The sequence below is a fragment of the Miscanthus floridulus genome, chromosome 9, assembly GCF_019320115.1.
Source record: "Miscanthus floridulus cultivar M001 chromosome 9, ASM1932011v1, whole genome shotgun sequence".
Classification (NCBI taxonomy): domain Eukaryota; kingdom Viridiplantae; phylum Streptophyta; class Magnoliopsida; order Poales; family Poaceae; genus Miscanthus; species Miscanthus floridulus.
Genome location: NC_089588.1, coordinates 26,761,264 through 26,778,841, shown reverse-complemented (window position 1 = coordinate 26,778,841; position 17,578 = coordinate 26,761,264). Strand labels below are relative to the sequence as shown.

Sequence of the window (17,578 nt, the reverse complement as noted above, 5' to 3'; positions counted from 1 at the left end):
GCAGCCGATGCTGCTCAACGCGGCCACGAGCTTCGCTTCCAGCATCCACACCAGCCACGATATGTCATCCGGCAACGCGGCGAGGTTCCAGCGCATGGAGCATTGGAGCTCGCCGCCAACGCACGCGGCCAGGAGCGCTTCCGCCCCACGCGCCTTAAGGCTTGGCCAAGCTCGCGCTCGCCTCCACTCTCTCGCCCTAGCCCTCTTCTTCTCCCTCTCGCTCTCCCTGCTCGTCGCGGGCACGTTCACCATGGTCGCCGGGTGCGAGGCTGCGAGCTCGCGATTTGCCGTTGTCGTTCCGCCGTAGCCGAGCCACCCCACGCCTCACCATCAGCCGTGGGCATCGCCGCCGCCCCGCCACCGCCGTGGGCGTGCGCGCCGGGCAGTCGCGCTCTGCCCGCCGCCGCGGCCCCGACCGCGCGTCACCGCCACCGCATGGACCTCACGGGCCCCCCAGCTGCCGCCTCCGTGTTGCCGGCGGCCAACTCCGCGAACGCGCGTGAGCAGGCAAGCGCGGGCGGGCCGCCACATCCGCCCCGCAGGCGCCGCTACCGCTGCTGCGGGCATGCGTGCGAGCCGCCATGGCCACGCGGGCGACCAGCAGCAGCCGGCGTGTGGACGCGCATGCTAACAGGGGTTGCCGCTGCCGCTACAGGCACGCGGACGAGCAGCCGTCGTGACCAGGTCTGCCGGCTCAACAGTCAACATGCACGCCATCTACCCGTCACCGCGACGCCGGAGTGCGTTGAGCTACATGCATGTAGGTGCATGTGTACTTTCACATACATGCTCACGTGCAAGCTAAGTAGCTAACGAGCCAGCAGACGGCGATGGGCCAAGAGGCAGCCGCATCTCTGCACATGGCGCTAACTAGGAGGAGATCGACGGCTCAAGGGCACGGAGGAAGCGGCGCTGTAAGAGGCTCCAACCAAGAGCTCCGGCCGTGCACAGGTGGGCACGCACGAGGCCGCACAGGCCCTCCACGCCGTGGAAGCGGAGCGCGAGTTCGCGCCCAGGGACAGGAGCTCCTGTAGCTCGGCAGCGATGCGTGGCGTGGTCGCCTCGAGGATCGGATACGGGAGCTCCTGCAGGTTCCCTACCAAGACCGGCGCCGCGGTGCAGGAGCCCATTGTTGGAACCACACCCATCACGCGCTCCTTTTCCATGGCCGCGCAGGATCCCATCACGGCCTCGGCCGAAAACCGTAGACCAAGGAGGCTGCTGCTGCTGGTAGCTCGGGGGAGTTCGCGCGCTGAGCAAAGGAGGCGGTGACGACAGCAGTATCATCGCTGACCGCAGTGCTGGCGAGACGAGCGGCCGGTTCCAGTGGCTTCTGTCGTCGTCATTCAGGCTCGGCCGGAGCTTGCGGAGCAAGGTGCTGGGATCCACCTCGATCCGTGACGGCCAGAGCTCGCGGAGCACAGTGCTGCGAATCTCACAGCCAGGACGCCGCCGACGAATCCCTTCCCGGTGAGGTCACGGGCGGTGCTCTGCTTTCCCGCCGCATCGGGCGCCGCAGTCGCAACGCCATCACCCTCCATTCCCCTTCCTCTCTCTGAAACAGCGTCCTCCAAAAGTGTGAGGGTTTTTTTTTGAGAATGTGGCATGGGCCCTAGTGTTCAGCTGCCACCGTGGCATGCCACGTCGGATGTTGGTGCTTGCGTGGTTAGTTTTGGACCTCTAGTGCACGGTGGTAGTAGATAAGGGACCTAGATAGTCGTTTTTTTTTTAGTTTGAGGACCTAGACGGAAATGCTCCGAAAGCTTAAGGACCTAGGATGCATTTTACTCTAAATAAATATACTCCAAGTTGTCCATGTATATCCGTGCAATCCTCGACGAGAGATGCCATGTGGAAAATCGAAAGGGGTCTTCATCATAATCATCAACTAACAGATCAGTCCCTAATATGTCAGCAGTTAACTCCTTACCGCTTGAATAGATATTAGAATTGTAGACTTTCATGGGTTTTCAAAGGAAGTCATGGAACTTAATATTTATCTATACCAATAGTATGAAAATTAAAATTATGATATATCTACAAGTAATATTTCTGTGCTTTGAGATGGGAGAAAAAATTATCAAGACTGTATTTAATCTGATATATACTTTTACATTGTCATATTATTGCCTTGATTGACTTAAATTATGGATGTTGTAGTCTTAATAAAATAAATCAAAGGTCTTAAATTTCAAGGAAAGGGAAAATATGAATAGGCATATAGCATTTTCCATACTCGCTTCCATGAATATATTTGATATTTTGTTTTTCTTCTGTTGCAACGCAAAAACATATTTGCTAGTATATATATATAAGAGATTTTTAGTGAAAATGCAAGACTTCATCTTCTTTTTTTGGATATAAAAGAACAAGTACCGGTATCTATTTGAGAATACGGGATAAGTTTGAGGACTGCCAGTAAAATTTACTCTTTGGACTTTGGTATAATTTGATGAAAAAAAAGTTAGATATGCAGCTTGAATGTTTGGTAACTCACTTGTCATCACCATCTTTTTTTTTTAGAAAAGGGTGGATTGCATTACATGTAACACAATACACCCAAGTTACAAACAGGACCCTGATGAAGTATGGAATTACAGCAAAATGCACACAAGTCTTGGACATGGTCTCCCCTGCTCATCTTCTGGGTGCCAAAGCCATAGTGAATCGATGAAACCGGAGCAACAATCTCCAAAGGAACCGACGAGGTAAGGCCACCACAAGCCAACTCAAATTTTTAAGCCACTACAGATGGTATCCACATCCCAAGACACCTAAAGATCACTGAACGAGCTGGGCAGAGACCCCATCGGCCTGAGGAAGAGACATCTTCCCCTGCAAGGAGAAGCAGAAGCAACGGCACCAACAAGACCAGACAAGGCTGGAGCAGCAGGCCGAAGAAGAACTCTAACCAGGGGAGCAGAACTAACTCCAGCCCAACCATTATTAGAGTATAGACATACCTCAAAAACATATCACCGGAAGTAACAGCTCCGTTCGCTTGAGCTTATAAGTCAGAATCAGCTTTACTTTTTCAGCCATAGAATAATATTTTTCTCTCACAACAAATTAGCCCTACAAATCAACCGCATCAGCGATAAATCATGCCGAACAGAGCCCATGTCGGAGAAGACTCAGAGGGACACAAACACCGGTGAAGGCTCACCACCACACCGGAGCCTTATTTATTAAAACTAACTAAGCTATTTAGTAGATCTACGAACCAAAACACCGATAGCCAAAGCCAAGCCACTCTCCCACTCCGACGCCGGTGAGGAGCATCAGAGGGGAGGAGCTGGCCAACTCGACGGTGGGAAGTTCTTCCGCCTAGAGTCGCCGCTCTCTCCTGTAGCTTGTAGCTGGGGCAAGACTCTGGAACCCTCTCGGCTTTTCTTCTAGGCACACCTGTCATCTTCATCTTGTTTTAGGATCACTTGTCACCTGTGATAAAAGCCCGTTCAGGAATTAACACCCAGTTGTTTTGGCGTGCCGTTATGGGCCGGCCCACGAAAAAATTTGGTCCATGGATATGACGAGGCCTACCTAATCCTCCTGCCGGGCAATCTTCTTCCTCCCCAATGCCGCCGCCGTTTCCGCCGTCTTCCGCTCCCACGCGTCTCCTCGCCGGCGGCGACCACCACCCGCCCCCGACCTCCGCCTCCTCCCCGGAACACCCCTTCCACTCCGCGCATCTCGTCCTCCCCTCCCCGTCTCCGTCCTCCGCCGATCTCTCCTCGCCGCACCTACCTCTCGCCCTCGCCTTCGCCTTCCTCACCGAGCCTTCCCGCTCCCGCGGCGTCTCCTTGTCGTCCTCCACGCCGCCGGCGCCCGCTTCCCGGCCTTCTACCATGCCTTCGCGTCCGCTCTCCTCTCCCTCCCCTCCTCCCTCCTTCTCCCCCACCCGCGCACCCTCCTCCTCCTCGCCGCCTCCGAGCTCGCCCGCGCGGCGGCGCCGGGGTTCGCGCCCCTCCTCTCCTCCCTCCTCCGCCGCGTGCCGTTCCCCGGGGACGCCCGCCTGCTCGAGGTCTTGCACGAGCACGCCTCGTTTCTCGCCGACGAAGAGCCCCAGCTCCTCGCCACCGCCGTGTTGGCCTTCCTCCGACTCCTCTCCAGGAATCGCCTCGCTCTGGCTGCAGGCAGCGTCGAGTGCAAGGACTGCGATGAGTGCAAGGGTGCCAAAAATCTGCAAGAATGCAGGGGGAGGCTGGTGTCTTTCTGCGTCTCCGTGCTGCGGGATCACTTCCAAGTGTGCGCACTCCTCGGAAGGGACCTTGTGAGGTCGCTCCACGAGCTGCCGCTCGTGCCGGAGTTCCAGGTGCTGTGGCGAGACTTGATACTTGACCGAGCTGCCAATGTCTGTCGGATTGGAACACCCCCGTTGGTGCACGGCCATGGCCATCACGTCAGAGATGGAGACGCAGCTGTTGTTCATGATGAACAATGTGAAGTGGTGGGATCAGAAGAGGTACCAGCTGTGGTTTGCAAGGAAGCACCTGATGGTGCCTGGAGGGGAGGAGAGGATCCCTGACATTGTGCGGTTCATATGCTGCGGGTACCACCCGACCAATGAGGTCATGCAATCTGGTGTCATTGCTCGCTGGGCGGTCGTAGGTTGGCTGTTGATGACTTGCAGCAAGGGTTATGTTGTGGCGAATGCGAAGCTGGCGCTGTTCTATGACTGGTTGTTCTTCGAGGAGGGGAGGGGTAGTGTCATGAATATTGAACCTGCTATGCTCCTGATGGTGAACTCAGTGTCTCAGTACACTGATATCACGAACATGCTACTTGAGTTCTTGTTTCTTCTGATTGATAACTATGATGTGCATAAGAAAGAGGCAATTGCACTCTGTGTGAGGAGTGCGTTTGGGGTTCTGGTGAAGAAAGGAGTGGTGCCGTCATTGGAGCCATTGACAGGTTGTGACAAGTTATCACCGTTGCTCAGGCAAAAGCTTCTGGCATTTTTATCTAATACTTGTGAGGCGGCTGAAGAAGCTTGTTGGAAGCCAATCAATGAGGTTTCTAAAGGAGCAGAATTGAACAAGAGAATTTGCTGAAGCATGCAGGTAATTTATTAGTCACAACCATCTCTATGAGGAATGAATTCAGCTCCTATTCATCAGGATTTCCTCGTTTTAGAAACTTTCATAAACCTGCAAAGAAAAAACAGAAGGTGCTTTAGGTTTTGTATAATGACAAGAGAGAGGTGAAGAAAATTTTTGGAAGCGGCAAACATAAGGAATGTGAAATATGGGTTAATCTTTGGCTTGCCCTGTTACCTGCGAGCCAGTTTCTGATTGACATTTACAGGCAAGCGTAAGGAATGTGAAATATGGGTTAATCTTTGACTTGCCCGGTTACCTGCATGCCAGTTTCTGATTGATATTTACAGAGACATCCTACAAAGATTGCACTACTTGTTCAGATGCCAACCTCTTTGGTTATATATGCCATAGTACTTGGCATGAATTTACTGCCTGGTTAACCTGTGAAGCAGTTGAATTTGCTCAAGCTACGGTGCCTTCAGTTGATGCTGAAGATAGTTTGTGAAGGGATTATTTCACTGGTTGTATGTTCATCTAAAGGGATGGTTACATTTATCTCAAGGATGAAATTTGTGCTTATTGTGACTCGATTTCCCATCAGTTCCAAATATTGATAATTGGAGTACAGCAGAAAAATAGGTCTTTGTGCAAATTTTTCATCATCCATAATTGGAAGCTGTGATGACTGATGAGCTTTTCGATGCTTCAAGTTGAAGTTACACAAAGCGAGGTGTTCAGATCCAATGTTTGGGTGTGTTAAAAAATGGTATGCATAGCATCTTGGTGAAACTGATTTTTTTTGTTTTGTTTTGTATTATACTATTATTTCTTTTCATTGAAAAAGTTCTATACACATCAGCCCTGAAAGTGATATTTCTCCGAAGTCTGGAGTTGTAGCGGTCCATCCAATTTTTTATGTAATTCTGAAATCCCTGTCAGACCAAAATTATGTGCTTGTAAACATTTTGTAGCTATTCAGTTTTTTGTTATTCAATAGTGAAATCACTTTCATGGTACTTTGTTTCTTACGTTGTCATGGAGCTCATTGTTATTCAATAGCGAAATCACTTTCATGACACTTTGGCACTTTGTTTCTTTCGTTGTCATGGAGATCATTGTTATTCAATAGTGAAATCACTTTCATGGTTTGTCGTCATAGAGATCAATAATAGGTGCCATATGTGGCCAATTTGCTTGCTGGTATCAAATAAACTTCTTTGCAAGTGTTATAATTTCCTTCTCTCCCATTTACTGAACGCAGCTACTTTTACTATGCAATGTATCATATTTGTATATTCTTTCTCTATTATCTCCTAGCTGGTTTATAAATTTTTACGGTATGGCGATAGACAATGTCAGTTCTCTTTTGTAAGGCCATGAGAAAAGAAAATTCCCTAGAAAATCATCACAAACGATCTTCCAGAATGCTATACTGCTGTACATGGAATATACTCATGTTGGCATCTTGGTTGGGAGGTTTCAAAATTAGTGGTTGTTGTCCCTTGTGCAGCTAGGCCCAAGAAGCAGCATCATTAATTCTGCCTTTGGGAGCTAGGACCAGAAGTGTGTCACGGAAGGAACCCTGCAGCATCCAGCAAACAACTCAGAGCTGGAGTTTGTTACCACCAAAATACTGACTGGAAAAATATAATGTATTTCATGGAATAACTGACAACTGGGCAATTTTGACGGATGCAATCTGTCAGGACATCTCTGCCGTTGGTAGACACGAATGGGCAACAGTTGGTGGTGAAATCCACCCACAGAAACCCAGATTTCCTCATCAGGCAGGATCCATCTTAAGGTCAAGAATGCACATCCGATATTTTTGGACGATGTTGTCATCGCGCAAAGAGGAAAATGTTTCTTTTGCAAGTTTTAGGCCTTGTTTAGTTGGGCGAAATTTGGGAATTTGGCTACGGTAGCACTTTCGTTTTTATTTGGCAATTAGTATTCAATCATGGACTAATTAGGCTCAAAACGTTCGTCTCGCGATTTCCAACCAAACTGTGCAATTAGTTTTTTTTTCGTCTACATTTAATGCTCTATGCACGTATCGCAAGATTCGATGTGATGGCTACTGTAGCACTTTTTGGGAAAACTTTTTGGAACTAAACAAGACCTTACATGGTATACACAGAAAAAGAGAAGGGAAAATATATATTTGCCAGAGACAGGACAAAAGAGAGGGTGGCAAGAGGATTGGCTGATTGCAGCAACCAAAGCACAGCCATTCATTTCCAGAAGGCCAGTCTCCACCACACAGCTCATATCCCTTGTCCTTGTGTGCCCCCAGCAGGTGCACGACCTTATATGCCAGCTGCTGCACCACTTCTCAAGTCTCAACCCCCTAAGGAAAGACTGTGTGTCATCAAAGAGAGGGTAGCACCTGATCTCCTCGATCACCTACAGAACCAGAGCAATGGCATCTGCTACTCTCCTCAAGTCGTCTTTCCTTCCCAAGAAGGCTGAATGGGGTGCCACGCGCCAGGCTGCTGCTACCAAGCCGATGACTATCTCCATGGTTGTCCGTGCTAGTGCCTATGCTGATGAGCTTGTCAAAACCGCGGTATTGTTTCTGAACACCAGCAGTAAAATTATGTGCTTATTACCATGCTAGTTTTATGTTATTAACTTGCAGGAGCTTGTTAGTATCAATAGAAAAATGACATATGGCCCTGTTTGAAACAACTTATTTCAACCATGAAAACTTCAGTTTTGTTTATCATGATTTAACTAATGCAAGTTTGAGGATTCATTAGGAAAGATAACCCATTTGACAGTTTTGATCCCATATTATTACTCATTTATGCACACACGCTAGTCTAAATCAGCATTCTCTCCTTGCATTGGTTTAGGAACTTGCAATGTTCACGGAGATGAATTTGTGAACTAGACATCTAGGAGTATGTATATTGGGCTGGCACATGTCAACACCAGTATAGGCCAAGAAGCAGTATAGCCACTCATAATTTTGATGACTACATGCTAGTTCAGTTACATTTTAGATTACTTTGAAAGGTCCTGCTTAAGTTCTGTGATCCATCTGAAAGGTTCATAATATATATGACTTGCTGTGGTCTCAAACTTCTGAAAGAACATTTCATCAACCTGGAAAAAATAACTGTTCTTTTCTATTGAGAAAGGAAAGCTATGATGATCATTTCAGTTATGGTTCAGAATATTACAAGTTTATTCTTCTTGCTTCAGAAAACCATCGCATCACCAGGAAGGGGTATACTTGCCATGGATGAGTCAAACGCTACCTGCGGCAAGAGGCTTGACTCCATTGGCCTTGAGAACACTGAGGCCAACCGCCAGGCTTACAGGACCATCCTTGTCAGTGCCCCAGGCCTGGGGCAGTACATCTCTGGTGCTATCCTCTTCGAGGAGACCCTGTACCAGTCAACTGTTGATGGCAAGAAGATTGTTGACGTCCTTAATGAGCAGGGAATCGTGCCTGGTATCAAGGTCGACAAGGTATGTTGTAGACTCCAAACCGACACGTGACATGCGTTGTAGGTTCTTAGAAACAAGATTTGTTGGAGTTGTGACAGTCTCTTTCAAGATCGAAAGCAACAGCAAACCTCTGAAGCTATGCTCAATCTCAGGGTCTTGTGCCACTTGCTGGCTCCAACAACGAGTCGTGGTGCCAAGGTCTTGATGGCCTTGCTTCACGTGAAGCAGCCTACTACCAGGCTGGTGCCCGCTTCGCAAGTGGTGAGAAATGTGGCCCCTGCTGCATTGGCAGTTACTTTCTGTCGTTATGTACGTGGTGACATATATATATAGATCCCATGTGTGAGTGTGACGTGAAGTTCTGTCACAGGCGCACTGTTGTCAGCATCCCCAACGGTCCATCTGAACTAGCCGTGAAGGAAGCTGCCTGGGGTCTTGCCCGCTATGCCGCCATTTCACAGGTATATATCCTAGAAAAAGGACCATCATATTGGTTTCTTCTCAATATGCATGTACTCCTATATATAAAAACACCCTTATATATCTGTCAAAATGAAATGCTAGGAAAATGGTCTGGTGCCAATTGTGGAGCCCGAAATCCTTCTTGATGGTGAGCATGGCATCGAGAGGACCTTCGAGGTCGCACAGAAGGTGTGGGCAGAGACCTTCTATTACATGTCTGAGAACAATGTGATGTTTGAGGGCATCCTGCTCAAGCCCAGCATGGTCACCCCTGGTGCTGAGTGCGAGGAGAAGGCCACCCCTGAGCAAGTAGCCGAGTACACCCTCAAGCTCCTTCACAGAAGGATCCCTCCTGCCGTTCCTGGCATCATGGTCAGCGCTCTCTTCTTGCTAACAGGTTTCTCTCCGGTTGCACATGCCATGGTCTTCTGTGTTCTCAACTGCTATTATTTTGTGCAATATAATGCAGTTCCTGTCTGGTGGGCAGTCTGAGGTTGAGGCGACCCAGAACCTGAACGCCATGAACCAGAGCCCCAACCCGTGGCATGTGTCCTTCTCCTACGCTAGGGCGCTGCAGAACACCTGCCTCAAGACATGGGGCGGCAGGCCCGAGAACGTGAAGGCAGCACAGGACGCGCTGCTGCTGCGTGCCAAGGCCAACTCCCTGGCGCAGCTCGGCAAGTACACCAGCGATGGTGAGGCCGCTGCGGCCAAAGAGGGCATGTTCGTCAAGAACTACAGCTACTAAGACGACGATACCACTGCTGCTAGTCCGTTCCTCGAGGGCACTGTAGCCAGTCTGCAATGGCAGGTTCAGCTGGAAAAATACACTGCAATTTTATTACTACCCTGGGGTCGTTTGGATCCTTTTCATTTGGAGGAATTGGAATCTATTTAATGGGCTAAGTTAGTTGGTGTAGAATTTGACATTCCACAACATTCCAGAAGCCTATCTCAAATTCATAGGGTGGAAGATGAAATTGATTATATAGATCGCCGTGCTATATTTCTACTTGTAACTTATATCACGCTCTTCAGTTCACTCCTCTACAGCAGAAATGCAGCACATAGTATCTCCCTCGTATGGCCAACGGTAGTATACAACAGGGAAATCATTTCTTTCGCTGTCATGGAGATCAATAGGTGCCATGTGTAGCGAATTTGCTCTTGTAAACATTTTGTCACTATTCAGTTTTCGTTATTCAGTAGTGAAATCACTTTCATGGCACTTTGTTTCTTTCGTAGCTTTTGTTATTCAATAGCGAAATCAGTTTCATGGCACTTTGTTTCTTTCGCTGCCATGGAGATCAATAGGTGCCATGTGTGGCCAATTTGCTCTTGCAAACATTTTGTCACTGTTTAGCTCTCGTTATTCAATAGTGAAATCACTTTCATGTCACCTTTTTTCTTTCGTTGTCATGGAGATCAATAGGTGCCATGTTGGCCAATTTGCTCACTGGTATCAAAGATTTTTGCTCGCTGGTATATAATTTTTTTTTTGGCAATTGTTACATTTTCCTTTCTCCCATTACTGAATGCAACAACTTTTATTATTCAAAATATGATATTTGTATTTTCTTTCTCTATTATCTTCTAGCTGGTTTGTTAATTTTTATGGTATGGCATATTGGCATTAGACAATGTCAGTTCTCTTTTGCATGGCCATGAGAAAAAAAAAAATCCTTGGAAATCATCACATATTGAAATCGCAAATGATCTCCCAGAATACTGTACAGTTGGAATCCTCATGTTGGCATCTTGGTTGGGAGGTTTCAAAATTAGTGGTGGTTGTCCCTTGTGCAGCTAGGCCCAAGAAGCAGCACCATTAATTCTGCCTTTGGGAGCTATAGGACCAGAAGTGTGTCGCAGAAGGGACCCAGCATCCAGCAAAGAACTCAGAGCTGGGGTTTGTTATTGTTACCACCAAAATACTGACTGGAAAATATAATGTACTGGTATTTCATGGAATAACTGACAACTGGGCAATTTCATGGACTAACTGTCAACTGGGCAATTTCAGTGATGCAATCTATCAGGACACAGACACGAACGGGCAACAGTTGGTGGTGAAATCTGCCCACAGAAACCCAGAATTCCTCATCAGGCAGGATCCATCTTGAGGTCAAGAGTGCACATCCAATATTGACGGTTCATGTCGTCGTCGATCAAAGAGGAAAATGTTTCTTTTGCAAGTTTTACACGGTACAAAGAAGAAGAGAAAGGGAAATATCTGCCAGAGACAGGACAAAAGAGAGGGTGACAAGAGGATTGGCTGATCGCAGCAACCAAAGAACAGCCATTGATATGCAGAAAGGCCAGTATCCACCTCACAACTCATATCCCCTGTCCTTGTGTGCCCCCAGTTGCACGACCTTGTGACAGCCACTTCTCAACCCTCTAAGGAAAGACTGTCAAATTAAAGAGAGGGTAGCACCTGATCTCCCCGTTCGCCTTCAGAACGAGAACAATGGCATCTGCTATTCTCCTCAAGTCGTCTTTCTTTGCCAAGAAGGCTGAATGGGGTGCCACGCGCCAGGCTGCCGCTCCCAAGCTGGTGACCGTCTCCACAAAACACGGTATTGTTTCTCAACACCAGCAGTAAAATTATGCGCTTATTACCATGCTAGTTTTATGTTATTAACTTGCACAAGCTTGAACATCGCCAAGAGTACCATATTTTCCTTCCCAATCATTAGTTTTTAGCAAGATGAGAAAAAACATCTCTTCAACAACTCCTAATCCATGCTCCTAAAACTTACGCACTTAGGAAATCCTTCCTCGTCACGCGTAACTTTGGATACTGCTTTCCCGTGCGTATCGGTCGGTCAATCTAAATGTGGAAGGATGTGGGAAAGAATAAGGAGTACAAAACGATTCCTGATCCAAATGTACGAGAGAGAAAGAATATATAAAAGTAGTTACGATAATTTAGAAATAGTATATGATTAAAATTGTCTTCTATATTTTTGGAGTGTATTATTGAAAATTCTTGGAGATAGCTTCTTTTTTCTCCCAATGCCTTTTTAGGAGTTACAGAACTACATATTTTTAGGAGTAAATAATAGGATGCTCTTAAAATTTATCAATCTCTATCTCCGTCTCTGCATCTAAAAAGTCAAATGATTCCATCTACATCTGGCTTTGTGCGCACGCGCTCGACGGCCCGGCGATACTTCCCTGTCGGCTTTGATTTCAGATCACAAAAATCACGGTCCCTTTGTATTCGTCGTGTGCAAAGATCAGACGTGAACGTCCACATCTCGCGTCAACATTCACCGATCTCAGTCACCCGACGCCTTCACCAGCCGTTCCAGTCGCTGTCCACTGATGGCTCCGATGGTGGAGATGAAATGCTGTTCAGTTTGGGCAACCACCACTACGGCCTATTTTTCAGAAAAATATGTTTGATTTTAATTTTAACGGCTTGTTCAGTTTGGGCAAAATGTCACCAGGAATCAATCCGGCTAATAAAAACTTATATAATAATTTTTTTGAACAAAACTTATATAAATTGACTAACGATTCCGGCCAGAAATTCTTTCTGGGAGTGATTCCGTGGGAGACGAACAGGGCCTAAATCATGCAGTAAGCGTGTTCACTTCTGCTACTATTCTTTCTGGGAGTGATTCTGTAGGAGACGAACAGGGCCTAAATCATGCAGTAAGCGTGATCACTTCTGCTACTATCAATTTTCATTTTAAATCATCTACTTAAGGCATTTTTGAGATAATGCATTATTAGTATTGCACCCACCGAGTAGTGTAGATAAGCATATACGTTTTCTTATTTTTCTTCTTTTGTTTATGTCTCTTCTCTATATATATCTCTACATCTAAAAACTACGAACGATCATCCCGCTCACCCGCTTCCTCCGCTCGATCGAGCACCTCCCTCCGCAACTTAAATTGAAATGATACTCTTACTGACGCGCGCTCCAATTAGAAACCAAATCAGAAATAAGAAAGTCTAAAAAAAAAGAAACGAAAGCGCTAAGACGAAAAAGAGAAAGACAAAGCTAGCGCCCGGACGTCTAGCTCCAAGGCCCGCGTCTGGACGCAGCTCCCGCGCCCCGGTGCCTGCATCGCATCCCACATGTTCCGTCCTGTTCCCAACCATCACTAGCGTCCGAAACTGTGACCCACGCCCATCTCGAGCCCCGCATGGTGGAACCACGCCCTTATGCCCATCCTGCGTCTGCACGGCAAAACCGTGACCCACACCAACAACACGGCGGAACCGCGACCCGTGCCCACTGCCCCGCCTACGGATGCACGCCATGGAGGCGTCTCTAGGCCTCAGGCGCCGGCACGTGAACCACGGCGGCGCAGCAGCAGTAGTCGGACAGCGGCCTGCAACACAAGATCTACTTTGAAACATTCAGATTAAAAATTTGCAACATACATATAAAAACAGATGAAACACTTGAAACATGCTTTTTTTGCGGAAAACTTGAAACATGCATGTATAGCCATTGCAACATGTGCAACACCATATCAACTTTTGAAACATTCTGATGAAAACATTTGAAACAAATATCCAAAACACCTGAAACACTTGAAACATAGGCTTGCAACATGCCTATATTGCCATTGCAACATACGCAACATCCCATATCGACTTTTGCAATATTCAGATGAAACCCTTAAAACATAAGCCTAAAACGCCTAAAACACCGTCAACTAAGGCCATGGCCTACCTGGGGGACTGCGGTAGCCAGCAAGCTCAGGTCCATGAGGAACGTCAAGATCAAACGGCCCAGCGTGCACAGGGCCTCCTCTTCATGCTGTGGTGTCTTCGACCGGCCGCATGAGACGAAGCTCGGAGCAGCGTCGACCACATCCTGGTGGCGCCGGGGTGGTGGTGGTGTGGGGCGAGGCGGATGGGGGCACGCCTGTGGATAGGGGCGAGCCGCATGATGGTGACGTGGTGCGGCGCGGCAGGCACGGGGGACAGCCGCGCGGTGGGGAAGGGGCACACGTGGGGCGAAGTGTGGCAGGGATGCGCGTGGCGCCCCGACGCCAGATGCAAGTGCGAGTGAGGATGAGCACGCCTGTTGGACCTATCTGCTGCACAGGTCCAGGAAGACGACGTCCAGATGGGGTTGGACGCTTGTGACCAAGCATTAGCGAAAAAGAAGGATGTGAAGAGTGTCGGTGTTTTGGAACCGGGGGTCCCTCAACCAACGAGTGAATTTGTGCTGCGTGCCCCTAATCCCGGATGGTGATGCAAAGAGACACAAGGTTTATACTGGTTCGGGCAATCGAGGCCCTACGTCCAGTCTGAGAGATCGATCTTGTATTCCTTGCACCGGAGTGCTCGTAGTAGGGGGTTACAAGCTAGGTGAGAGTGGGAGCTAGCCCCAGGTCTCGGCGAGGGTGGTGCGGGCTGCTTGAGACGTTGTTCCCAAGCAGCGTAGAAGTGTGTAGTTCTATCAGTGTGTTTGTCTTTCTGCTCGTTCCTCCTCCCCTAGAAATGGCCCCAGTCCCTCCCTTTTATACTCTAAGGGAGAAACTGGAACGTACACATATTACTACCTAGCGCTTTATTAATAGGGGTGGCGTGTCCGAGCCCTGTAGCCGGCCACTGTTCGTGGCATGGTCGATGGAGTGCCCCCGTCCTTGTCGTGCAGAAGTGACGCGCCGGTCGTACTCGGTCTTGTGCATTGTGGGGCTCCCGTACAGCTTGACGCAGGACATGGCGGGCGACGTGCTGGTCATCGTGTGATGACGTCGTAGGGGGCTATGGCTCTGCAGATGCCGAGGCCGAGCCATCGTGGGGCTTCGGCGGACATGGATCCTCAGGCTGCCGAGCCCCTGAAGCTATCTGCCGAGGCCCTGGAGGGAATTATTGGTCCTGGGTACTGATTCCGAGGCCACAGTATCCCAGATGTGGTTCCCCACGCCGCGTTGTTCTCGGGGCAGGAGTTGGCAGCACAGTGAGGCATGGGCGTCAACCACGCGCATAGTGGTTGGCACAGTGGCGGGTAACCCCAGCCCCGTCCGGGCGACGTGCAGGCCATCGTGTGATGACGTCGTAGGGGGCTGCGGCTCTGCAAGTGCCGAGGCCGAGCCATCGCGGGGGGGCCCGACGGACATGGATCCTCAGGCTGCCGAGCCCCCGCAGCAAACTGCCGAGGCCCTGGGGAGAATTATAGGTCCTGGGTACTGATTCCGAGGCCACAGTAGCCCAGACGTGGCTCCCCACGCTGCGTTGTCCTCGGAGCAGGAGTTGGCAGCACAGTGAGGTACGGGCGCCAATCATGTGCATGGTGGTTAGCACAGTGGCGGGTAACCCCTGCCCAGTCCTGCCTCCTGTCCCGTCAGTCGTTCTGCTGTACTGTGCCGAGCATGCGGCTGTTGTCAGGGGTAGCAGTCGGCTGAGTTAATGCGACACGACGTTTTGTCAGAGGGACGGGAGGAGGAAGAGGCAGCGGAGTGCTGCCGTGCCCGCCTCGTGCGAGACGGAGGGTCGCTGGCCCGGCCGAGGCCTGCGACGAGAGGGGGTCGGCCGAGGCCTTTGGTGGGGGGTCGCCTGAGGTCAGCGGTGAGGGGGCCTCGGGCGAGTCGGAGAATTGCAGACCTCGGCGAGGAGGCCTCGGGCGAATCGGAGAATCGGTACTTCTTCTGAGGCCTCGGCGAGGGGGCCTCGGGCGAAGGGGCCTCGGCGAGGGGGCCTCGGGCGAATCGGAGAATCGGTACTTCTTCTGAGGCCTCGGCGAGGGGGCCTCGGGTGAAGGGGCCTCGGCGAGGGGGCCTCGGGCGAATCAGAGATTTTGGCTGAGACCCCGTTTGTCTTTCTAGTTTTTGTTTAGGGTCTGAGCCGTTTTTTGGTTTCTGCTAAGGGTACCCCTTTTTATGGTATCCGACAGTAGCCCCCGAGCCTTGGGGGGAGTGGAGGCACTCCCCCTGAGGTTCTGACGAGAATTGGCTCTTGATAGTTCCTGTCGGGATGGTGTTTTGTACTCGAGGTTTTGGTGGGTGCGCGCGAGCGCACCCGCCGGGTGTAGCCCCCGAGGCCCTGGAGGAGTGATTTCACTTCTCCAGGGGCTTTTTTCTCTTTCGAGTGAGGGGTTTACATTGTGTTTGCCGGGCCCGTGGGTGCGAGTTCGGATCGCAGGGCCTCGACGATGCTGCGGGAAGAGCCCCTTAGCCTCCGCCTGGAGCGAGAGGGCCGTCAGGGGTTCACCCGTCTTTTTGTACGACCCTCGCGCTACCTTTTCGCTCGGAAGGAGGGGTGGAAGATGCCATGCTACCCTCGGTGGGCGCGAGCGATGGCATTTTCGGTGAGCTGTTATCGGGTAAGTCCGAGTGGAGGCCCGTACCCCGTTCGCTGGGGGTCGGCTAGCGGTCCGGGGACGCGCTCCAAAAGTACCGGAGGGTTTCTCTAGTGGGTGCCGAGGCCGTTCGCTGGGCCTCGGTGGCTCGGTGCCTCCCTACGGTGGGATCCCATTCGGAGACCTCCCTGCCGGTCTCGGACACGACACAGGGCGCGCTCATACAGGCTCGCCCGTAGTCGTCCCTGACTCTTTTGCCCTGGGGCGGCTGTCGAAACCCCTGGGGGCCCAGCCTTCGAACCCCTGGACCGTAACGGGCTTGGGCCGCTTGTCTTTATTTTGGGTGCAGGAAGAGCCCCCGAGCCTCCGCACGGAGCGAGAGGGCGGTCAGGGGTCTTCCCGGCTTTTTTGTCCGTCTCCCTCACGTCCTTTTCGCTCGGACGGGGGCTGTTTGCCGAGCCCACTCGTGTGCGAGCCTGAGCCGCTGGGTCTCGGCAAAGTTGCAGGAGGAGCCCCCGAGTCTCTCGCACGGAGCAAGAGAGCGGTCAGAGGTCCCCCTGGCTTTTGGTTCGCCCCTCGCGCGTGAGGGTCTGTCGACCGAGGCCCCCTCGGGTGCGAGCCTAGGTCGCGGGGTCTCGGCGTCTTTTTGCGGAAGGAGCTCCCTAGCCTCTGCACAGAGCGAGAGGACCGTCAGGAGTTCTTCTGGCTTTTTGAATGACCCTCGCGCTTCCTTTTCGCTCGGAAGGAGGGTTTGTTTTGCCGAGCCCCCTCGCTTGCGAGCCTAAGTCGCTGGGCCTCGGCAATGTTTTGCAGGGGGATTCCCTTAGCCTCTGCGCGGAGCAGGAGGGCCGTCAGGGATTCCCCTGACTTTTTATTCGACCCTCGCGCTTCCTTTTCGCTCGGAAGGAGGGGTGGAATGTGCCATGCTACCCTCGGTGGGCGCGAGCGATGGCATTTCCGGTTGAGCTGTTATCGGGTAAGTCCGAGTGGAGGCCCGTACCCCGTTCGCTGGGGGTCGGCTAGCGGTCCGGAGACGCGCTCCAAGAGTACCGGAGGGTTTCTCTAGTGGGTGCCGAGGCCGTTCGCTGGGCCTCGGTGGCTCGGTGCCTCCCTACGGTGGGATCCCATTCGGAGACCTCCCTGCCGGTCTCGGACACGACACAGGGCGTCCCAAGCGTTTCGCTTGCTTGGGCCTCGGCCTCGTATAGGCTCGCCCGTAGTGGCCCCTGACTCTGTTGCCCTGGGGCGGCTGTCGAAACCCCTGAGGGCCCAGCCTTCGAACCCCTGGACCGTAGTAGGCTCGGTGCCCAGTTCCTTTGCCTGAAAGGAATCGGGTGGGGGT

General features: G+C 50.9%; 1 protein-coding gene and 1 pseudogene across 1 annotated transcript; both read left to right on the top strand.

The window, feature by feature from the left end:
- Positions 1-3,578: 3,578 nt before the first annotated feature.
- On the top strand, positions 3,579-6,945 carry LOC136483569 (uncharacterized; annotated as a pseudogene).
- Positions 6,946-7,350: 405 nt separating this feature from the next.
- LOC136483570 (fructose-bisphosphate aldolase, chloroplastic-like) lies at positions 7,351-10,189 on the top strand. The gene is made up of 6 exons (XM_066480685.1): positions 7,351-7,611; positions 8,253-8,522; positions 8,654-8,771; positions 8,871-8,962; positions 9,066-9,335; positions 9,433-10,189. The coding sequence occupies exons 1-6, from the start codon at positions 7,465-7,467 to the stop codon at positions 9,709-9,711; spliced, it is 1,176 nt and encodes a 391-aa protein (XP_066336782.1). The 5' UTR covers positions 7,351-7,464; the 3' UTR covers positions 9,712-10,189.
- Positions 10,190-17,578: the final 7,389 nt, after the last annotated feature.

What these genes read in the sequence shown, in the direction of transcription:
- LOC136483570 (XM_066480685.1), top strand. Translation starts at nt 7,465, where the DNA reads ATGGCATCTGCTACTCTCCTCAAGTCGTCTTTCCTTCCCAAGAAGGCT. An exon ending in CTGGTATCAAGGTCGACAAG is followed by an intron (nt 8,523 to 8,653) that starts GTATGTTGTAGA and finishes GCTCAATCTCAG; the next exon opens with GGTCTTGTGCCACTTGCTGG. An exon ending in GCTATGCCGCCATTTCACAG is followed by an intron (nt 8,963 to 9,065) that starts GTATATATCCTA and finishes ATGAAATGCTAG; the next exon opens with GAAAATGGTCTGGTGCCAAT.